At 39.2% G+C, this 24,578-nt stretch overlaps 1 protein-coding gene across 1 annotated transcript in view; it reads left to right on the top strand.

Annotated features, from left to right (window-relative positions):
- Positions 1-24,578, top strand: part of LOC127387807 (multiple epidermal growth factor-like domains protein 6) — a 194,338-nt gene that overhangs the window by 13,062 nt on the left and 156,698 nt on the right. The window contains exons 3-5 of the mRNA XM_051626590.1: positions 1,861-1,995; positions 2,621-2,730; positions 4,158-4,262. Coding sequence (XP_051482550.1) covers positions 1,861-1,995; positions 2,621-2,730; positions 4,158-4,262 — 350 coding nt within the window. The remainder of the gene's footprint in view (positions 1-1,860; positions 1,996-2,620; positions 2,731-4,157; positions 4,263-24,578) is intronic.

Genomic DNA, 24,578 nt, shown 5'->3' with positions numbered 1-24,578 from the left:
GCTCTTGTCTTAAAAGACAGCAACTCCCCTCCCTTCCCCTCCCTCCCCCCTATTTTCTGTCTTTAGTTGGACCCTGCAGATTTTATGCAGCTATTTTTTGGCATGCAGCTTTTTCTAACTTACACCAGAGCAGTGAAATCTGAGTAAGGCTGGCAGAATTTCTGCCAAACCATAAACATGTGACCTTGTTTTTGAGCCTCCAAACGTCCTGAAATGCTGCTATTTTTGTAGCCAGGCCTAGGTGGCAGGTTGAAGATTGTGTATCACCCCACAAAGCAACGCTTTTATTTTGGTCTAGTTATTTTAGGAATAATCAGCAGAGAACAAGGATACTTCCTCTTAGAAATTACATGTGCTTCCCTGAGGAGCCTGATAGCAAAGGGGGGCTCTTACAGAATATACATTTTCCACAGCAGTAGTTTAGATAAATGCTACCTCTCCTTGAATCAATGATTCCAGTGACTTTTCTGGACCCTGAATTGTGTTGTATATTTTGTTCAGTTTGTGTACTGTTTTCTAAGGCAGTGTTTTCATCCTGTATGTGTAGAGGCTGGCTGTTGGGTGTCTTGGAGCTGTGCAGGTCGGTGCCTAGAGCTGGCGAGTCTTTGATTCCCCCCCAGACACCTGCCGAAATCAGGCCTGTTGCATGGACAAGACCCAGCAGGGGCTGGCTTGGTGTGGAAGAGCCTCTCTGGCTTCTTCCCCTCACTCCGCTGAACACGAGCCAGCAGTGTGCCCAGGTGGCCGAGATGGCCAAAACCGTCCTGGCCTGCGTCAGGAACAGCAGGAGGAGGGAAGTGACCGTGTCCCTGCTCTCAGCACAGCACTGGTGAGGCTGCACCGCGCCTGCTGGGTGCAGCTCCGGGCCCCTCGCTGCAGGGAGGATGTGGAGGTGCTGGAGCGTGTCCAGAGGAGAGACATCAAGCTGGGGAAGGGTGTAGAGGACAAGTCAAACGAGGAGCAGCTGAGGGAACCGTGGATGTTTAGCTTAAAGAGGAAGAGGATGAGGGGAGACCTCATTGCCCTCTACAGCGACATGAAAGGAGGCGGCAGGAAGGTGGCGTTGGCCTCTTCTCCCAAGCGAGTGATGACGGGGCCAGAGGAAATGGCCTGGGCTTGTGGCAGGGAGCGTTCACATTGGATATTAGGAAGAATTTCTGTATTGAAAGAGCGGTCAAGCAATGGAGGAGGCTGCCCAGGGAAGTAAGTGGTGGAGTCGTCATCCCTGGAGGCGTTAAAGAATGTGTAGGCCCGGCACTTTGGGATGTGGTTTAGTGGACCTGCTGGCGTCGGGTTGAAAGTTGGATTTGATTACATTAAAGGCATTTTCCAAGGTTAGTGATTCTATGATCTGCTCCTCAGCTTATGAGGCACTATGCTCTGTCAGACAGGGCCTCATTGGGAAGGGTTTTACTGTAGGCTGGTGTTAGAGAGACAGCAGAGTCTGCCAAGGTGCCAGTCAAATCCTGCTCCAGCACCTGAGCTCTCGTTTTCTGGGAACAATCATGTTTTGCTAGCTGGGATGTTTATGTAAAAATTAGGAGTGTGTTTGTGCTCATGACTTCTGCAACCAATACTTAAGGAAACCTTGGCTCCATTAACATCTCTGCACCATTTGTCGTTTCAAGTTCATCAGATCATGATTTGTCAGGTGTTTATGGATACTGTATTTTTGTGAGAGCTGTTTGATCAGTTCAAGGGGAAAAATGTCATGGGACTACGGTATTTTTAAACAGTAATACAAAATCTGTTGCAAACTGTTATATATAGAAGTTATTAGTATAATTTTAAGTATGTCTTTCTGGACTTGTAAATTTTGTGCTAGGAATAATAAAGTATATCCTTTTTCTTTCCCTCAAGGCCAAATGTCTGCCCAGTGTTTGAGCTGGCACTGGTTGGACACCAGCAGCCATGTGTTCAAGCCTTCAGTCGTATGGTGAAGATGTGGAAACAAGGCTGCACAGGGAGGAGGTGGTGTGTGGGTTATGAGAGAAGGTAATAGATTCTCTGTTGTTATAAGTGAACTCTGTTACTGAATGTAGTGCAAATTATTTAATTTTGTTTTGGGGAGAGAAGTTGTAAACTATTTAATCTGAAATACGTATGACTTGGTTGTGGATATATCTTGTTCTGCTGAGGCTAAGTCTGTTATTACTGAGGGGAAAATTGAACTTTTTTCTGTGTTTTGGGTGTATCATGAACTTCATGACTGCTGTTAGCTTACAATTTTATCACAATATGTTCCTGTCTCATCCTGTTTCAGGTGCAGTCCAGCTGTACTTTGAAAAACCAAACTTCTTTCTATTTCTATCATGTGCTTAGAACCGATGGCAGATGTGACTCCCCAACAGCTAAACCCAAAATTGATTGCGAGCTAGAATTTCTCACCTTTGGACTAGCCTGAATACAAATTAATCAGAAAATAGGTGCACATAGTGTATTAGAGCTATTGGATGTTCATCAGGATGCATTTTGTTGTATATGCTTAATTTTTACCAAGAGCTACCGATAGCGCCTGAAAAAAATGTAGATAGGTATGATGTGTGAGTAGTTTGTTACTGATGAGATGTGAATGAGTGGAGTAGAAGTTGTGATTGTTCTCAAATTTCTCTCTCCAAAGGTCTGGGTACTACACAGTTTACAAGCAGGCATACAGACTGGAGCGTCAGACTGTCTATAAGTGCTGCCCTGGATGGGTCCAACATGACACTGAGCCTGGTTGTTTGCACTGTAAGTTGATGGCAGAACTGAGACAAACCAAGGAAGATATGATCCTTAGGCCTTGCTTTCCTACTGATACTTACTCCTAGAAAGCTGCATTTTGCTTCTTGCTGTTCATAAGATTTTCAGTTATAAAGAGATAATCTATTGAAGGGGCCAAAAACTTCTTTTAAAAATACAAAAGCTGTCCTATGTGAATGTACCAAGTATCTCAAATTTTAATGTAAACAGGGGAAACTAAATTTCTGATTATAGTTGTTGCAGCATTTTTGTGCCAGCCTGGCTTTGACAGGCCAACAAAATTTATTGCTGTTACCCAAATTATGCAAAGGAATTTGCTGTAAGGCATTTATTTGTTGGACAGTCTGACTGGTTTAGGCTTTTTCACTGCTGCAGTTGCCAATGAAGTAATTGTGTTTCTACCCTACAGTTCTCCAGCTGATGAGGTGTTCCTATCAGTAATTTGGAATCATGATTGGATGTTTTCCTAAAAGATGGAATTTAATTTAAAATTATAAGGAAGCTCTTTAGCCACTGTTAACAAGACATGGGTAGAAGATAGCAATGAACTCAATGTTTATTTAGTTTTGTTACTGTTTTGTCAGTAATTTTATTTTCTGTGTGGGAAGTAGCATCTGTTCCTATGTATTTTTTGTAATCTTTACACCAACTTAAGGGCTGCATTCAAAGAGCTTGCCTTTGATTGTCTCTTTGTATTTAAAAAACAAAAAGAAGCCCAAGAGGTATTCCTCTTAGTTTCAGCTTCAATCTACATATTTAGTGTGCATCTGTTTTGTTGTAAGAAGTCAAAGATATGTTTACAATCTGCATTTTAATCTCTGAAGGAAAGGAATTTAATGTATTTGAGCGCCAGTACCAATATAAAATCATTTTCTTCCTTTAAGAGCAGTGCAGTTTGCTTTGAATTCATTAAGGCACCAAAGTGCTTGAATTTTCTTTTATATTTGATACTCTTTGCAAACTTTAACTTACTATAAGTAATGTTCTGTGTTGGAGGAAGGGAAGTATTGTAATTCCCTTGGAGATAATATATAACATCTTCTAGTACACCAGTGTTTCATAGCCATTGCTGGTTTTTTTTTTTTTCCTCTAGCAATTCATCTCTCCTTTCATTCTATATTCAGATACTTTGAGTCCTGAGAAACTGTCTTCTGCCTCTGAAGCAGTGTCAACTTAAACTGCATTATCTTACTCTTATTTTTATTCAAGTTAAAATTCTTCATATTGACATGGTAGTTGTACAGATTATAAGTTCTGTTGCAGTCTAACCCTTTCAACTGAAATAAAAAGCTGTATTTCTTATTTGGAAATTCCTGTTACAGCAGGACTGTGACAGGAAGAGGCAATTCTGGAGGTTCCTTGGCACGAACCCAACAAAACCCCCACCCCTGTTTTATTCTGTTTGTGTATACTAGTGCTCTGCACTGTTGGCACTTGCTTCAATGGAGGGAAATGTTCTGAAGCAGGATCCCAGGTGTGCCAGTGTCCTGCAGGATTTCAGGGTCCTCGCTGCCAGTATGGTGAGTCAAGTGTAAATTGTCTCAAATGCTTCTGGTCTTTGGGTAAAATGCACATTTAACAGTATTTGTTAAAACATTAATATTTCATTAACATTGACTGAAAAAGTTGCCTTTGCTGCACTCCAACTGATTATTTGCTCATTTCCTTCCAAAACTGGCCTTTTTTGGTGTTGAATTTTAACAAAGCAAGGTGAAAAATTATTTTGGTTGATAGCAGCTGAATTTCTGTAATGAATAATACCATTGAATACCAGCAGTGGTGTCCAGTGGAGTATCTTGCTACTGCTTCTGAACTTGCATGCTCTTGTGGCACTCTCATTATATTTCTCAGTGTTGCTTTACCCTTGTGTGAGTAAATTCTGAGTCAAAACAGGTTACAATAGGTAATGAATGCAGCAGGTAAAACAAATGTATTTATTAATGGTTTTTCTTTTGGTGCGTTTGAAAGTAAGGAGGCTGATTTTACAGACCACTGCTAATTCATAGTGTTGAAATAATTTATGCAGCAATCTTTCATTTTAATAACTGTGTTCTAGCCTATTATAGACTAAATTCTACATGACTTAAACTATCACCCACTCTCAATGGGAATCTTTTTTCTCTGATATGCTGGTTCACAGTCTGATAAACCTACAAAAAGGGTTGTCTTGTAATTTGTGAAGTAAGACCATCACATACTGTGTAAAGCTCCCCACGTTACAGAACTGCATCCATTTGGCTTCTTAAAGGGGGGAAAAGTCCTGCAGAGTAGGCTGTGATTGGGACTAAAGGATTTCTTTTGTATTAGACTAATAATAATTTCCTTTTCAACTGAGGCACATTGTGTTTTGTTCAGAGAAAGGCAGGTTTTGTTATTGATTTGCAGTAGAGCTGCTTCTTCAAGGGAAGCAGGATCAGGATCTCTAAGGAGCCCAAACAACAAGCTTTTACCAAATGCAATACAAGACTTAGCAAATTCTTAACTGTCTTTGCTGGTTTTTCATCTCCTTCTGTTACTTGGAAATGCCCACAGACCAAGGCATTTCCAACAGGCAGATTATGTGGGTGCAGCATTTGGTCAGATTTTCAAGCTGAAGTGAGATTCTGCAGTCTCTATTTCACAGGTGCCTGCAGACACTGCAAAAACAATGTGAGGTATCCTGCAGCCCTTGCTGTGTGCATCTGGGTGGAATCTTGGCGGTTTGTCTGCTTTCTATTGATTCCAAAGGTCTGAATGGAACTTCTGTAGTCATCGTTTTCAGGTTTATACAGTAGCTGCTATCACAGCCTGGCAGGAGTGAGTTTATAAATTAAATTCTGAAGGGAAAAACCTCCTCTCAGAAAGAACATCATGGACAAGTCACCAGCCTAACAAAAGCAAGGTAATTTAGAGTGTAAGGCCTCTTAACTGTTGCAGGTGTCTCCAGTCAGATGCTTGTGAGGTTTGTATCATTTTTGTTGCAAGCAAAACTAAAATGTGATGTGGAACTAGCAGCTATAACCTCTGTTTTTCTGGCTAATGTTGGCATATTGCTTTTTTAAAGTAGCCTGAATTTAATGTAACTGCATTACTTAGTGGTAATGTGGTTTTAAATTATCATTAAGTGTAGTCTGTCCCTTCCTCCCTAATTTCTTGTGCAACCTTACTGCAAAATAAACTGTTTTCCTTCCAACACTTAACCCAAAGGAAAAGGAATCTCTCCTACCAGCATCTTTTGCTTTGAAGATTCAGTGGGACAGATGAGCGCCAGGAAAATCACAATTTGTTTTTGGAACATGTGCTATAAAATGTTAGTGGAAAAGATTGTTCCCTTTGACAGCTTCATATATCATAGTATAATCTTTGGTAGAGAAGCACAATTCTCTGTCCCTCTGGATTGTCTCTTGGCCAGGAGTGTTAAGGTAGCTCTCCCAGAGGCTTTATGTGGGAAGGGGGTCTTTAACTGGGTACAACACCACAAGCTACTGGCAGAAAGCTGCTTGTCAGGCATCCTTGGTTATGATCTTGGTTTCTGTCATGTTTGGTGGTGTTGCTTTCTGCCAGTTTCCAGACAGAGGAGAAACCATGGCAATTACATAGCTGTACTTCTGCTCATATGAGCAAAATTGTTGCATGGATCCCTTTTGATATCCTTCCGTCTCCCACCTCTTTGCTTATCTTCTTTCTGTTTCTGACATTGAGTGTTTTCAGCTAATTCTGAAGTATCCTGTGTGAAGTGGCTCATGATCTTCCTGCTGGGCACTATGATGTACAAACAACAAACAAGAAATTATTATAAGGATAGTATTTAAATCAGTTATTCTAAAAAAATGAAATGTACATCTCAAGAATCTTCTAATCTGGCTTTTCTGTTTGTTGCATTTATATTTGCCATTAAGTTGTTAAGTAGGTCAGCCTCCTGGAAACAGAGCTGCTCCATGCTTTGTCCTGGTCTTTCCTGCAGAAAGTTTGACAGATCGTTGAGAGTGACTTATGACAGCCCAGTGCATCATAGCAATCTGCAGCAGAGATGATGATTCTGTATTGGCATGATGGCATTTAATGACTTTTTAAAGATGCCATGTGGTATTTTAGCAGCCTGTAACATGACATTATTTCTGATTAGGTGCTTAAAGGGTTATGATTCCTGCAGCAAACTTTATGTAATTGTGACTAGAAATGCATTACTGCATCTCTTGTATACTTCTCTCCATAGTTTCATTATTTTCCCCACACAAGCAGCAATACAAACTTAGAGGAAAGATTTATGAGTGAAATGGTTGAGCTCTTCATATAGCCATTACAAGGATTCAGTAACAGATTGAGCTGTCTCTTTCTTTGTCTGCTGCAATTTGTCTTGTAATAACAGACTTCTATCAATTACAATGTAAACTTGCAAGCTGTATTTCTTTCTATTTTTTTAACTTATTTGGAGGTTGAGATTCCCATTTCTCTTGAGCCCAGTGAAAGGGGGGGAAGGCTTCTAACAAAGAGAAACAGTGAAACCCAGTGCCAAGAATTAAATCTGCTGCAGTGGTGGTTTTGTTGTTATTCACTAGTTGTCCTGGTTATTTTGTTCAAGGCCTGCTAGCCACCTGAGCTGGAAATGGAAGTAAATTCATTTCATTTAGCTTGTTCAACTCAGCACTGGGACTTGGCCATGCAGCTAATGAAAGCATTCCAAATTCTACAGACAAGGGTAACTATTTGTTCCTCATGTGCTCAATGCGAAATGAGGGGTTAATTTTGACTTAAATATTTTTTTGTCAAGCATCAAGTTATTGCTGGTTTTATCAAGTACCTCCTAATGTTTTTAATACTTAAAGTAAGAGTGAAAACTGTTCAGGCTTTATGACTGAAATAAAATCCCAGCATTTCAAAGGTCTTGCAAGAGGCTACTGTAATAATTAAGAAAGAGGAGCCACTATTGAGCATCTCTGAGAAGATAGGTGTTCTTGAAAGATGTTTAAAAGTAGGTGGTGAATGACCAGGACAGACTTGTCAGGAAAGTCATCTTGCAATAACATGATGTTTGTTGGCATAGCTTAATCATTTGAAGAAAGCTGAACACAAGATTCCAGAGTTTAGCAGATTGTGTCAATGTATTCAAATTTGGCACTGTAATGCTGTAATGCAGGTGGAATTTTAAATTTTACACTGGCTGATGTAGACTACTAAAGATCATGTGCTTGGGCAGCATTTACCACATTTGAAGAGGTAGTGTGCACTGCTGAATACAGTGCTCACCTTATATTTGAGAGCAGAGCTTTATTTTTCACCTGCCACTGACCTTGGATACAAGTTCAATAACTTCTAGCAAATTACTGTGCCTCACAGTAATTGTGCCTCAGTTTCTTTGTATATGAAATGTTGATAATGATAGCTCATTCCTTTGTAAAGTGCTTTGAGACCTAAGTAATTAAGTGTAAGATAATAGCATTGGAATGTGTTTATATAAAGGCAAAATGCACAGTGCAAGGGCAGCTAAAATGAAATGCTTATGAGATAGATATTCATCAGTTCATTGACTAGCTGTCAATCTCATCCTTAACTCTGGTCACACACTATCAAGATATTGAGCTATATAAAGATTCTAGCAAAAGAAAATGTGAGCACCTCCTAGTTCAGGTAGATCAGAATTTAAACTACAGAACTGCTTAAAACAAAGGTGCTTTGTGTCTTGTTTTTGGTGTATTTTTTTTTTTAAATAACCACATTGATTAAAATGACATGAAGTCTGATGTATCTTCTTGCAACTAAAAATATTCTCATTCACTGTGAAAAATTATTTCCTTCCATTTTCCCCTAGGAAATCTTTCCTTCTGCAAAGAGTTATTAGATAAAACTTCTGACTGATGTCCTGTCTGCCATCCTGGTCTCTTGTAGAGACACATTTTCTTTGACTGAAGACCTAGACAAGCCTTACAGGGCAGCATACATCCATGGAACAGTGCTACAAGTTCTCATTCTTTGCCATTTGCTATTTTAAGGAACTTAAAAGCTTAAAACTCCTGTAGATCTGTTACCCATAGAGATGTGTTGAGTTTTCACAGATCTTCATTTCCCAGTGGAAGGGGATAATGTTTGAATATTTGTGAGGGTAGACTAGTTCTTAACCTGCTTACTCAGTGCTGCTCATAGCAAGGCCCTCTCTGTTGCCAGGGGTTCTGGCATTTTCTTTCCATATTTTGGCTGAGTCCCACCTATGCAGTTTTACGAGAGACAATTTTTAATATGAAAATAAGCAAACTAGAAGAAAATACTTGTTAATTCTGCTTTAGCCCATAGGGAGAGTGGAAGAGGATGGCACAAAGCTAACTTGTATTCAGGTTGCTCTAGTTCAGTGCACGTAATCTCTAATCTAATATCCTTCCAAGTAGTGACATTTGAAAGCGTGCGTTCGAAACAACAAACACAGCTAACAAGGTGTGTTGATGTGTTTTATCATATCAGAAGTTGAGTAGATTGGGGCACTTTCTCTGTTTGTCGTCTGTGAATCTCAGAGCAGAAGGAAGCAACTTCGTATGATGGTGCTTTATGGTCTTTGTTTCTTACATGGCAGGTTGGTTGTGGCCAACTACCAATGCTTGATGGCTGTGTTAAGGACATAGTTGCTGCTGACATCTCAGCCAGTTCTAAAGTAAATTGGTTTAATTCAATGAAATAGCAGGCAGTCAAGGTTTTAAACTACCTTGATATAAATTGGTCTTATTACAAATGCAGAAGCTCTTGATTTAGATGAAGCAATCAGAGAATCCAGTAAGTATTTATCTCTCTGCTGTAATTCTTTCCATTATTGAAGATTTCACAATTTCTTTAAAGCGGTTTCAGAGGCTGTTTCAGGTGATTATTATACAGTATTAGGAGTGTTCTGCTGCCTGCCGTGCATTTGAAAAATCCCCCTTTTTAAACTTACTTTAGCTGGTTTTGGGTTTAAAGTCCTATTGCAGTTGACTGGACAACTCTGCCCTTGCTAAAACTGCTAGATGTGTCTCTGAACAGCACAGCAAGCTGTATGCTGACCTCCTGTAGGTTGGTTCTGCAGGCAAGGAAGCCAACCCAAAAGGAGATCTAGAAATCTGCTCAGTCTGAAAATAAGAATGACCTCTTTAAGTTGCCCCTCACTATCTTATTTCATATGAAGGTACTGCTGTTACTGCTGTGTTAGTCCTCTTAGTCTGCATCTCTTCACCTTCCTTGATATTGTCTGTAGCAGACTGGCATTAGGGGAGTTTGTACCAAATGCAGCCTTTGTATTTCTCAGTGTAATCCTCAGTGTATCATCAGCTTGTGTCAGCTTGGAGTTGTCAGGGCTAGATTGGTGTCCTGCTGTCACAGCTGTGTTCCTTCTGATGATTCTCACACAATCTGCTTCTTGGTGACCTTGGAAGCTGCTGTCACAGCACTCCCTGTTTCTGCCTCAGATGGGGGTTGTGAAGCCTCACAAGACCTACAAATCCAGTTTGGGCCCTTCCAGAAGCAATATAAAAGCTTGACAACTCTAAAGCTTGGTGCCACAGAAGCTCAGAGCATGTAATCACAGAGGCAACTAAGATAATGCTGTTCAGGGCAAAAAGTAGAGAAGAAGGTACAAATGATGGCTTGTGTTATTCTTGAAAAGACAATACTTGCCTGATTGGGAAGAGCATCAGGTCAGGAATAAAGTGAAATAGTGGTGTGGGGATATTCAATTCTGTCAAAGCAGTCTGAGAATTCACAGGAGAACAGTAGAGAAGTTCAGGCACAAGGCCAGCTCTTCCCTTGGACTGTCATAAGAGCTTGACATTTGTTCATTTTTATTACCTGGAAGTGGCACTAAATATGCACAATTTATTTAAGCAAGTGCTCTAGTATCCTCTCCTAGTTCTTGTGGGTCGAAGTGGTGGATGATTTTTGTTTGCTTGGCTTTTTTTTTTTTTTTAACTGTACTGTTTTAATTCATGTATTTTCAGGGGCAAATTTGGATAAAAATTGAGCTTGTAAAGGATTTTATGTAAACCAAATGCTTTAGGCAATTTTATGTGGCTAATCAAAAGTATTTGCAAGTGAAAGTATGCTGACAGACATTTGGTGTTTAAAATTAGTGTATTAATCAGAGCAGTTATTTATAGTTAGTGAACTGAATTGACTTTTTTTTCTCTGATGTCCTGCACTACTTAGAGCCAATCGATCTCATCCTGTCTTACTTGTAGGAAAAAGGGAAAAACACTGGTGTCTGGATCTTTCAGTCTATAATTAGTTTATAAACTTAAATGAAACTTTAGCCATGCTAAAGTTTTCTCATGTAACCTTTTAGAAGATTTTGGTCTCGCTGGATAATTGGAGACCTTCAGCACTTCAGTGACTTAATTGCCTTGAAAAATCTGAGAAATAAATATGAGCTGGTTGATTTTCCCCCAAACCTCGATATAGCATATAAATCTCACAGAAGACTTTTAAAATGTTTTAAAAGGGGGGGGGGGGGAAATATGTATATATATTTTAAATCTGCTTCTAATGTACAGTATCAACCCGTGCATGTAGGTCAAAAGAGTCATCTGCTGTCATTGAATAATGCCCTCTGGGTTTGGTCTCATGGTAATATGCTTTTTTCTAGTCTTCTGCATTCTGTGCTTTGATGGCAACCCATTGGTATCTTCATACTTAGAACAGATTGTGGTTTGAATAATAAATTATAGACATAATCACAAATTAATACAAATGGAACATTGGATCTAAATATAAAATGTCACTAAGCTGGAGGTGATTAGAAACTGTGGAGGAACCAGTTAAATGTTCTGTGCAGAGACTTGCAAAAGACAAATGTAGTGCACAGAACACTGCAGAGGGTCCAAGCTATTGATAACCTCTAAAGAAAAAAGTTATAGTTAAGATAAAATGACATTATCTGTTCTCATGATGGATAACATTTGATTCAGAGATTAATTCCAGTTGCAAGCAAGATCCTGTGAAGGATTCAAAAAACCTGAAAGCATAGCTTCCTCCTCCAACCTTTCCATTTATAGTCCTTTGCCATTCATTCCCCCTGCATTCACTTCCTGCCTGGCACACAGCAAGTCTTTGCCAGTGTTTACACAAATACCTTTCAGCATCAGTGAGATATGAGCCAGTACAGCTAAAAAGCCCTTTAAAGTACCCACTAAAAAGCTAGGAGGAATAAGAGCTTTGTTACTTTTAAAATGGGAAGGGTAAAACACTGTAAGTCATGACTGGCTCTCACCTTGGTATGACAGGAGATAATAATCAGCCCATCTTGCTGGAATGCTCTGGAGTGCCTGGGCTCCACAGTCCTTGGCGCAAAGCGACAGGTAGGCGGGTAGTGAAATACCAAACAAATATGTCACAAGTAAATGAACCCAAGAACAACCACTTGAGAGCAAATTCACCGTCATTGTCTTTGGTACAAAAGGCTGTTTACTTTGTACTTGCCGCAAAAAGTAAAAGTGAACAATAATGGAAGGGTACTTGTTTTCCAGCTGCTGGCATTTATTTGATGTTGGTGTGGGAAACGTGGGAGGAAACCATAGCAAAGATGAACAGTGTGCAGAGATACTTTGCAGGTACATCATCCCCCCCCACATGCTTCCCCAGCATCAAAAGGTGAGTGAGCAGACCTTGAGTCTTTAGAAACATCTGGATTCTATTTCATCACTCCTGCTGGTATCTATGTGACCATTGGCAAGTTTTTTGGGTATCCAACTGTCCTACTGCAATGCAGGAGTACCTGAGCTTGATCATGGTCAAGCAGGTCGGGGAATACAGGTGAGTTTAAATAGCCCAATTGCTTAAAACCCTAGATTCTAATTTTTTTTTATACAAGAGTACTTACAAACTGCCCAATTTGGCAGCATATCCAGAAGACTCCTTAATCGTTATTGTTGTATTTTGGGAGGTTTGCAGAGTGAATTTTGAGATGGTTGCAATGCATCTCATTCTCAACAGATAGCTCTCCCCTTTAACCTTCTTGAGTCAGAGCTCAGGTGCTTGTTTTCTCTTGTGCTTTCTCATCTGTCCTCAGAAGTGATTGGACTGTTGTGTGTTTCCAAAGAGGTGCAAATTGTAAGAAACCTTCTCAAACAAAGCTCAGTTGACTCTTGCTTTCTACTTCAGTGGCATTAGTCTAGCATGTTGTTGCTGATTGCTTTTACTCCAATGAAACTTTTTTGAGGCATTGTCATTGCAAAATTTCTTACCAGAGTGAGGAAATGGAGCCTTCTTGAGCAGCACTTCCAAGGACTATTACTAAGGAAGTAATATTTAGGCAGCTAATTATTTTTGCTAATCTAAACACTTCATTGACACATGGATATGACCAGATTTTGACTGTAAAAGAAAAAAGTATACTTCTAGAAGTGTGCATATGTAGCAATGCTGTTAGGACTATATATCTAAGTCTGATGGCCTTTAAGAAATGATCTTAGCATTAAAGGAAGGCTGGTTGTTCTTTTCCAGCCCTTGCCTCCATTTCTCTCAAGTTGGATCTTGCTATTTGCATTATTTCAGAGACTGTGTTTTAAGGCTCAAGAGTAGATCTGTTAATGTGTATCCTGCCATACCTCCTTTCTACAGGAAATTTCTCCATCCTGTGCCTTATCTCCTTGGGTGTCCTCTCAGTGCTTTTAAGGAAATAGCTGTTTGTTGCTATCCATCATCCACCTAGAAATTTGTTTTCTCAGGTGTAATGACTGCAAGAGAATGCCTCTCTATAAATACTATTTTACAGTCATTTAAGAGAATTCTTCAGTGCTGATGTTTATTTCATCTAAAAGGGGCAAAAGAGTTAATTACATTGTCTAGAAATGGAGACAGAATCTTGCCAGCAACCATGAGGCATTGCTGCTCACTTCGATATAGCTGAAGTCACAGTAGTGGCAGCTGGATTTAATTATAAGTTTGCAACCCTGTGGTTTCAGCAGCAGCTGCTGAAGAATGGATAATGCAAGTAGCCTTCGAAGCCATTCATGTTAGAGATAAAACCTTGTCATTCACAGGGACAGCTGACTGAACAAGTATTAAAATGAACAGAAATTTCCCCAGGGAGGCTGCAGTATGAGGTTTGTTTTTTGTCTATCTGGCTCTTGCTTAGATGTCAGGCATGCAGGAATTTATTCTGTGTTTCCACCCTAAAATGTGGGACTGTTCACAACTAAAAGTCCTACAGTATCTGATTGTTGAACAAACAGAACATCCATGTGTGTGCATTGTGTTAGGAGAGACTCCTGTAATGCTGAGCAGTCCAGGCTAAGCATTGGTTGTGTGATTCACATGTGACTAAGCAGGTTAGAAAGGAAATAATACTGAATTTTTTTGTATTCCTTTAGCAGTGCTATGAAGTGAGCACTATTTCCTGAAACATGAGGAGGGAGAGGGACAGGAGAAGTATAACACTTGTTAAAGGCACCTCAAATTTTCACTTGGTTTTATTCAAGCCTGTGCCAGTAATAGACTATCACAGCTGACATGCTAGGGAATGTGGCTGTTGAAATGATATTTTCCCATTTTTAATAGAATAGAACTTAAATTCTAAAGTGAATTTGAATCTTGAAAAGCTAAAACAGAGGCTACAAACTCCACAGGGAGCTTCAGTTATCTTCCAAGTCAGATTGGAATGAGAGCTAAATCTAAATGATGTGGAAATTCTCAGTTTGATACAGATTATATGCCTACTCTTTCACACCTGAGAAATTGTGCTGCCAGGATTTCTTTCTCCAGGAAGGCAATCCTGCCTCTTCTGTGCTAGTGGGTTACTTGAATGCCAGCGAGTCTTTAGAAGAAGGCATGAAAATCAAAGCTGTATTATTATTTGTGCACAGATACAGACCCAGTGGTGTCTGTAAAACAAGGATTTGCCCTACCAGGCAACTGAAGAAAAATGGCAATCTTACTCCCAGCAGTTGTGGTAGTGTTTCAATGCTGAGATGGACATGTAACATATAATGTTCCTCATTAATCTCTGAAAGCTGTGGTATAAGCTTAAGGCTAGCATTACTTGTGGGTAGTCATCAGTTTAGAAGTTAACTGCTGAAGAAAATAATCTGAGGACTTTATACAAATGTCAACAGAGTATTTTGGGCAAAGCAAAGTTAACTGCTCATGATTTAATTTCTTCTGTGCAGAAAGGCTTTCTAGCATCTTTGACATCTTTGTAACTGTCCAGTACAACCCCCAAAAACTACAGTCCTGCACTGTGAAGCAGTTTTTCAACTCTGCTCAGTTCAGACATCCCCTGCTGTCATTTTTCAGCACAGTCACTTCCTAAAATTACTTTCCATGCTCTTGTGAATTTTGAGATGAGTAACAATTTGGGAATTCTTTTCTGTTTACCATGACACTTGTTCTCTGAAAATAGGCCCTGTTGAAGGTGTATTTTGTTGGCACGCAAAAACCTATGAAGGTTTGTTGAATTCCAGACCTGACTGTTTCAAAGCTGAGCCTCACATGGCATTTTTAAGGCTTGTTCTTAGGTGCTCCTTGTTTGTTCCCTGATAATCAAAAAGCCTTGAATTACACTGCTTAAAGTAAGTGCAGCTTTTTTTTTGTAATTTCTGTCATTTCTGCTTTGTCACCTTTCCTGGGGAGGAAGAGGCAGCTATGGATGAGATGGTTTCTGCAGGTGCTAGCCCTAAGATTTTTTTTTTAAATTTATTTTTATTGAGTGTCTTGATCATTCTTCCTTCTTTTCCTTGTCCTTTTTTCTCCTGTCCTCACTGCTTTCTAAGCTTGAAGAGTGGACTTAAACTTATCCAGTTCTTTCAAAATTGTTTTCGGCTTCTTCAGGTACTTTTTAATAACCTCTTCTAAGTACAACTACAGTTGAAAAGGCCAAATTTATTTCTTGGCTACCTTGGAATAAAAGTGGCTATTCTAGTTTTGAAGAGAGATTCTGATGGTGTGCATCACTTCTATGGTACTGAAGTGACAGAAATGGGGTCTGTGCTATCCTTTTACAGAAACTTATTTTTAACTGTTTCCTTTTTTGTAAAATCTAATTGCTTTTCTTTCACTGAGAATTCATGGCCAATTGCTTTTCTCACTATTACCGGTACTGCAAGTATAGCTTTTGTGTTCAGGGTTGCTGACCTGAATCTTTTCTTTCACTGTAATCTCATACAGTTTGGGACCTCAGAAAAGCTGATGGGGGTCAGAGGGGGCAATACTGAACAGTAAGATGGTATAGATGTGTCTTACATAGTTTGCTTCACATGTGAATACTAGAAGTCCTGTTAGTATATAACATACAAACTTATGGGGGAGGAGGTAGGAAATAGCCCATTTCAGTGGGGATTTTTTTGTGCTAGTCTTTAGGTTGTCCCTCCATCTCTTTTTCCTGCAGCCCTGCCCCAACCTGAAATGTACCTGCAGATACAAGTGTGATTTTTCTTTTTCCCCATTGCCCCCCAACTCTTACAGTTGCCTCTAGATCCCAGTGTTGCATTTCTGCTGTAACTAATGTAGAAACAGTAAATGTAACTTATTCATGGTGAGGGGAAAAAGTTTTTCTGCTTTCGTTAACTTGAAGGTGGTATTAGATTAATGTATTTGGGAACTGAAATTGGAATTATTTTTGATGTTGGCATAGTAAAGCAACAATCTGCACTAGCAATAATCTGCCTTTAGTTTTATATGGTGTGTGAAGCAACAGGAGGAGAATGTGATAACAGATGCTCAACAGAGGGCAAATTTAATAACTGAAATAAGTGACTATATTAACAATACATCTGTGGCATGATTGTACAATTACACATTGATTGCAGCAGAGTTGTACTTTACATATCTAGAGAATTTAGCCACAATTTGTTTCATGTTCCACACCTCTGTTCTAGCCAAGTAAATCTGAGGTAGAAGAAAACTGCACAACACATGGGGGAAAAATGGAAAAAGACAAACTGTAGGTGTAGCTCTAAATGTTACTCTTGTCACCATGTTTGTATTTCAGAGAGCTTTCTGTGATGATCCATTTATCATGGAAGTTGTTCATTATCCTGCCAGCCCCTTGGCATTATCATTTATTCTGACAAGTGCATAATAAGGCCAAGAGCTTTAAAGCTGATGAACTACTGTATATGTGAACAAAGACTTTAGGATTGTTGGGTTGTGCAACTAATTCAATTTCACTGCAAACATTTCCTTTTGGTTTAATCTAATTCTGTAAGAAAATGGGATGGCAAATAAAACAATTCACTGACAACTGAAATGCTATTAGTCCTATCATGGAATATGAACATTCCATGGACAGCTTTTTGGAGGTGAAGGATAAAGCTAACCAGCAATTTGGGAAAGTGTATGAAGAGTAACAGAACTCGCTAACATTTCAGAGAAAATTTCAGTTATCCATCCAGAACAGTTCAAACTGAGGTTTGGTCAGTACCTGACTCTTCTCCTATTTTGAGAAAATTCTTGTGTATTTAGATAAACATTCAACATAGTGTATCTTTATATACACACACAAACTTTTGTTGTAAAAACCTAGATGAGCAATTATTGAACTCTAGCACTTTGCAGAGTTCAGTTACTGTATCCCAGAATTTTTTTTTCCACGTGCTTTAGCTTTAAAATAAATTAGGAAGACTGTCTAAATAAAAAAGGCCCTCTTTAGAAATGTTCATTTGTGTAAGTTTTAAAAAATGCCAGTGTATTTTTCCTTTGAATAGATACACTCTTTCCACTCACTACTTCCATGTATAGGAACAGTACACTGAAATTTGTAACCAGATAAAAATGTTATCAGGGTAGCATTGTGCTCTGGGATTCAGAAGTTGAGTATACTTGAAGTATAGCTCATCATAGTGGAGGTAATAGTCCAGTTACCTTGCACAAACATTTCTGGCTGACCCCCAGTGCAGTTCATTCTGCCTGTACAGTTAATTGGATATAATATCCAGAGTTTATTCTGACACGGGTACTTAGTATCACCCGATTTATTTCATTGGGCTTGTTCCCCTCCAATACCAAATATCCTGGCTTAGTAGTTCTAAACAGGTCATATTTTTTGCTCTGGGGAGGCCCATATTTCTGTCACCACTTCAAACGTTTTCTGTATGATCATTATTCAGTGCTAAGAGGAAACCTCTTACATTTTTAACTAGTAATGGTGAAGAACTCTTGCCTGCATAGCATTCTAGCTAAATTAGCTGATGACTTACACAGCTTTGTTGCACTGAGGCATGAGGAAAAAGGATGGGTTATTACACTTGTCCAAAAACACATCAATGTGGCTCATGTGTCTTACATTGTACACCTTCCTGGAGGAAAAAAAATACGTGCATATATATAGCCTCATTGTATGAGAGCAGAGCGATGGGAGGTTGCTCCACTGCTGTCGTGTTGCCATCCCATTTGAGGGATAGAGTGGCCCTCCTTTCTCCAGCACTGTCTAGAAAGAATCCAGCATTTTTCTGAAGTGTTTTTGCTGCCAATGCAATTCTGGGTCATTATTCATCCACTGCGATATCTTCCCTTGTTTTTCTTCTGTTTTTAATCTTGCAAGATGTTAGCACAAGCTCTGCAACATAGTAGTAGGTGGCTTTATTTGGTAGACCCTAGGACATGGGCCAGAGTGTGTTACAATCTCCTGTGGAACATATGTCTTCTGCATTGCAGTTTATTGCACTAGAGCATAATTAAAGTTGGTACAGAAATTATGGAGAGCATGTGTGAAGCACCTAAACTCCTTCCCAAGCCAGGAAGGACTTGTTGCTGTGCCAGCAACACAAAGCTGCAAAGGCAAATGCTAAATGGCATAGTGTCCTCTGGCCTATTCCTTCCACTAGAAAAGATTGTCCTAGTCTTGTATTCCTGTCACTCAGCTCTTTGTGATTAATATGTAAGTGCTTCCTCAGAGGAACTGAGAACTATATAGGCTTTATATAGGTCTCCAGGCCTGAAAGAACCATCAGCCCTTGTTAAGGGAACAATGGCTTTTGCATGTACCAACTGACAGAAGTGCAGAAGTGTTTTTTCTTTGAGCACTTGCCCCATCTCTACTTTTGCACAGCCTAGCAGGAGATACTTGTATTGCATTTGTCCTCTCATACCTTCTGTTTGAAGGTTTTGTGTAGCAGATGTTTAGCCATGTTTAAACTCTGCATCAGGTTTATTTTATTTTTCTAGGCAAAACAGGCACTTAACCTTTCAACAAATTGTATGTAAGAAAATTAGATCAAAACCAATATGGTTTTTTGATTGTAGCAATTTGCAGCCAGCTTTTAGCTTGCAAAAATAGGTCTTAGTGATCAAAAGTACCATATGCACAAACTGACATGAAGGAAAGTCTGACACACTTGCACATCAGGCTGGTGTTAACTGGAGGTGGTGAAGGCACAGCCCAAAATCATCGTGGGAAGGAGAAGTTGACAGCATTTTTCTGCCACGCTTTATGTTGAGACTCCACAGTTAAGAGGTAAGTCATATCACTAGGGTGGTGGTGCATTTGGGGTTTTTGCATCTGGGCTTTCAGGCAGGAACAAATATTACTGAAACATAGGTGACTGATCCTACAAACTGGACATCTGAGCAGAGGGGCCATGATTCTGAAATGATTACCTGACACATCTGAGTTTTTCACAGCTCTCTCCTTGGCTTGTTTTGCTTGTTTTTTGTCTATGGGCAAGCAGCCTCCAGATTTTTCTTCATCTTACCGATCTATGGACTAGATGTTATAATTATTTTTTTTTTAAATAATTACAAAACTTATTTCTGAATTTTCAAAATCTTCTTTATATAAAGAATCCTATCTGTATGGAGAAATGCTCGTTAAAAGCCTGTTCTGTTGACAATGAAGGAAGAAAGATTCTGTGGCTTTAAAAACTGCTTTCAGAAAGTCTCTTGATTCAGTGCATACAACAGTATGGTGTTGTGCTATGTTTAGGTTTCTCTTTTAGTAGAAATGTATTATTGATTGTTTTCATTTTAACCAGATGGTAATAACTAGCACATAAGTCAACACAACTTGCCAATAGCAAAGAACTCTTGGAAACTTCCTTGCCATTTTGACTGCAGTGTACTTGTAATGATCTCATTCTTACACTTAAGTAAAACATTGTTTTCATTTTATTGAGAATACTGAACTTAAAATGCAGGCTTATATAGGTGGTAGTGCTCCAACCTGCTGTTACAATTTGTAGGTAGGGAAAAAGTGAATGTTGCAAATCCTTGAAGAGACTTTGGCTGAAGTAACCTTGATTTATATTTTTCTCAGCCTTGCTGATTTCTAGGGAGGGGTGTGAGGCAGCGAAGGGCTTGATGCACAGTTAACATCAATAAAATAGGGGATCTTCTTGATTCTTAGATAATTGCAGCTCCTCCTGAAATTGCTGGGAGCTCTTCATGAAAAACAATGCAGCTTCAGGTTAAGATGTGTGAACCTGAAGCAAACTGTCCCAGCAGAATCTGGGAGAGCTGGATCAACATGGTAAATAGCATGTCACATATGATGGATCAGTCTGGCAGGGTCCCTCCTGACTGCATGCACCCTAAGCATGTTTTGAACCTTCAAGACAATTTTAGCAAGTGATGTGCTGTCACCATGGAATAAATGAGAAACAATCACCTTCTAGTAGAAGTCATGGTAGACCTCACAGACAACTTCTGTTCTCATTTGTTTCGCTTTTGGGGCAAAGGCGTGACTGAAACTTTCTGTCCAGTGAGTCCAAGCAGGTGCCCAGTCAACATGATAGAGTAAAAGTACATGCCAGTTCTGCTGGAGAGGATAAAAAAATAGGATAGAAGGGAAAAGAGTAATTTTGACTTAGGTGGATAGCAGTGTGAAGTGATGTGGAATGACACTTCTGCAATTACATGGATCTGGGACTATGTAGGCAAGGGGGAATAGTCCTGCAGCCAGAGGAGAAGATTAGGAAAAGGAGCCAGGAGAGCAGATGATTGTTTCATTTTTACTCCTATTATTTACAACATTTATTTTTTGTAGAATTTTTTTCCTGACTGAAGCCAGAAAGTTAGTGGTTTCTGATACAAACCAAGGTTCTGGTCTTGGCAGTGCAATGCAGCAAGTCATCTCTCTAGGATCTTGGCCGGACTACTTGCGTAGCTCTGCCCATCTGTCATCATCCTCTGTTCTGTGGCAGAGTGAAACTGGGAGTTTGACTTTGGAGGTGCTTGTTATGCCTGGCATGTCACTGTTCATGACAGGTCTGATGTTCTCCTGTAGCAATTAATGGTGCTGCAGATTTTCTTTTGGCACCATCACGTTTCATGAGTTTTCGTCATCCTGCACTTGGTTTGAAGTGAACAAAATACTGAGGCAGCGAGGGCTGAGATTGTGGGTGTCTTTGCAAATAGCATGAGAGAAAATGTGCCGTGGTGTAGGGCTGGCCAGGCAACAGTATTTCTGTTCTATGATTGTTTGCAAGATCAGAGAGTTGTTTGGTTTTTTTTTTAATCTTGCTCTAATTCAGAACAGAGCACCAAAATTCGAGTCTTTATGGACTTGAAGATCTCCACTATTCTGCTTTGGGTAGGGTACACCTAGAGAACAGGTGTTTTAGAAAATACCTGCTCTGGCAGGTGCTGAATAAATCTGAAATTATCTTTGCAGCTTCCGTTATACTCATCAGTAAAGTGAAGTGCTGTCCAGTCACACAGCACGTGTCTGTGGCTCTGCACAAGCCTTTGCAGCTTGGTGGTTTCAGAACCCTGGCCAGCATGGCTTCTGGGTGCAGGGACATCTGTCTCCCAAGAATGTCCCAGTTCTGCAACTGAAGGAAAATCCCGTGGTTTCTGAGTCCATAAACCTTCCAGATGGGCTCTTATGGGTTATTACAGACCAGGGATCTCTAGCAGCCATCTGGATGAGCTGCTGAGCAGCTATGCTCTTCACTAGCATATGTCTCCTCCATGTTTTATCACAATTTCATTTCAACTCGTGTTTACTTTAAGGTACTTATTTCAGTGAATGATCTAAAAACAAGTTTGTTTTTCTTGGAAAATTCTCAATAGCCTTTATTGTATATTTAATTCTCCTGATGTTTCTGGAAGATCTGGTTGACATAGTCAAATGTAGTGGGCCTCTTAGAGATGGTCAACTGAATGGACTTAGTACAGCATTAAAATGTCTTCTGTTGAGAATATAACTACTTCTTAAATGTAAAACTAGTAAAATAAACCACCAAAAGTAAACCACTTTTTCTCAGGGTGGAATTGAGTGTACATATTCAGGCTAAAATATGAAATGTTTTTAAGCAAGATACAGCATTCAGCATCTATTCATGTAAAAAGAGGTAGTAAACCAAATAATTTTTATCTTCACCAAATAAAATCCAGAAAGCTGATCTTACTTAAGCCTATATAAATAATTACTCTGAATTAATTTTAGATCTTTGTTTATTCTGCAACGGGTGTTGTCAGGCAGCTGTTTATATGCAATTGTAGCTTTATAGCTCAATTCTGCTGCTGTTGATGTGATTCCAAACATAGATTCCTTCAGTGGGAGGAGAGCTGGACCTTTAGCTTACAACTTAAAAGTGAGAATACATACACAAATTTTTACTTTCTAAGAATAAATTGTTACAGAAAACCTTCCTTCCTGTGTTTCCACTGAATAGAGTGTCTTCCCTATACAAACTGTAATGAGGAACAAGTTGAAACTTGCATCACCTTAGCTGTTCTTGCTGAGGATTACAGCAGGTTTCCAAACTGGTTTCTAGGCATAATATTTCAGGATTTTGCTTACTGCAGTCTTTACACTGAGAACTGGCCTTCCAGAGTTGAGCTGTCCCAAGTCCAGTTTGGCAGCCGTTCCACTGTAGACTTGTACACTTCTCATTCCAAATCTAGGATAGAGTTATTCCATATTCCATTACAGATTTCTTACATAAATAACCTCAAATCTCAAAGGGACTGAAACAACAGTTGTGGCGGCCAGTTCTGGGCTGTGATTTTTCTGATCTTTTTATGCCTTTGCTGGCAGTGAATGTGTGTATCAGTCCTGACTCAGCTACTGCACTGCTGTGGCTCCTTTTTTTCTTTATTTTTCCTTTATTAACAATATCAAAGAATGACTTAATCATCTCAAGTGAGGTCTTTCAGCCTGGAAGCCAAAAGTTCTTTCAGCCTAAAGCTTCTTTAGGCTTTAGAGAAGACTTAAAGTAGATCTTTAATATGAGAAAGGGTTCCTTTAAGCTTGGACTGTCTTATTTTGTTGCCTTTGCCAGTATTGTGTGTGACAATTCAAATACATAATAGTTTCAAATCATCATTATTTAGATAGCTTTTCCCAAATATTACTTAATTCCTTCTCTTTCTCATAGGGGTGGAAAGGACATATGTTAGATATGGTCTAGTCACTTTACCATCTGTATAACAAACAAAAGCAACTACTAAAAATCACTGTCATACAATGAATTAATATGCAAAAAAAAGAGCAGATGTCTTTAAAATATCTGTACCTTTTAATTAGCAATGCTCCATGCCAAAAGTCTTGCAGTGAATATCCTCTATGGAAGAGAATTTCTTAATATTTTTGTTTAATGCTTGCTTTGGGGGTGGGAGGGTGGAGTGGGTCTCAAGTTATGCCTTAGCAAGAGCTTTTTATGAGTGCACATATATGTATATTCTTTTATATATATATATACATGTATCTGCAAGAAGATGGTGAGACATGTCATTGAACTAAGTAATGAATTAGTGGCTACGTGGCTTTCAAAATACATCAGCAAATCTTCCTTTTTAAAATAAGTCTTTCTGGTTTCAAGAAAGGAGGAAGGGACAAACTGCTTTTAGGTGCTGTGAGAAATCCCTGACAGCTTCTTTATTTATTCCAATTTTTAGGATCACCTAAGGTACCCTAGGAAAGTCAATATTGTTTGTTCATGGCTCTGACGTGTGTAGGAATTGTCTCTTAGTATATAATTTGAGAGGGGATATGTGTATGTTCACATACTTATGCAAAAGGTAATGAAGTTGATTTTTCTAATTCTGTAGAGTTTTTTAGTGAAAGATCTTGGTAAATGTGTAAGTAAATGGTGTTTCTCTGCTTTTGCTTAAGGAGCTTTGTTTACATACAAACAAACTCAAAGTTCAGGTTCACTATTACTAAGCAGTACCTGTGCATCCTGAATATATACAAAGAAATTCTTTAAAGCTAGCCTTTTCTCAGCTAACTTTCAGATAAATGCTTGCAAAAAGAGAAGAACCTTTTTAAGGTAGTCTTGTTTCGGAGGATCTGTTCCTCAGCTGAGACTCCAGTAGGACTAATGCTTCAGCACTAGCCTGGGTATTGAAATCCAGGCACCATTAGCTGGAGTGTCCCAATTACTTTAATTGACACAGACATATCTGAGGAGGGAGGCTGTTTCCAAGGATACCAGGATTTGAATTACAGCACCAATTTTTTTAATTTTTTTTTATTTTTAAAAGGCAAAAGAGGAAAAAAAAAAAGCCACCCCTCCCTCTGAACTCCAGTACAGTCAGGGAAATTATAGCAGGAGTGGAATAGGCTCTTGCCAGTGCTGGTAAATATGATCCGAAGCAAAATTATCCAATGTCTTATCTAATGCTGTGGCCACTTTGATTTGCTTTTGATTTATTTGCAAAGTACCACTGTTATGACTAAATGCTCTTAAAGGATTGGTTTCTGGATCATGCCTGCAGTCACTGGGGAAACACTTCAGCCACAGATCCATGTGCATGTCTGGCACTGAAAGAAAACACATCTTTCTCTCATCACACTTTTGCTGGAGAAACGTGTGTTACGGTCAATAGGAATGAGAGTTGAGCCTTCAACTCTGTTCTGCATTAATGTTTAAATGTTCATCTTATTAGAAGTTGGCATAATTCTAGAAATATTGTCTTCTAAACATTTTAAATCTTGACAATAATTTCTGTGCTGTGATGCAACTCTT

Source organism: Apus apus, chromosome 8, assembly GCF_020740795.1.
Source record: "Apus apus isolate bApuApu2 chromosome 8, bApuApu2.pri.cur, whole genome shotgun sequence".
NCBI lineage: Eukaryota > Metazoa > Chordata > Aves > Apodiformes > Apodidae > Apus > Apus apus.
The sequence above is the reverse complement of the archived record's forward strand: the minus strand, read 5'-3'. Positions and strand labels throughout refer to the sequence as shown.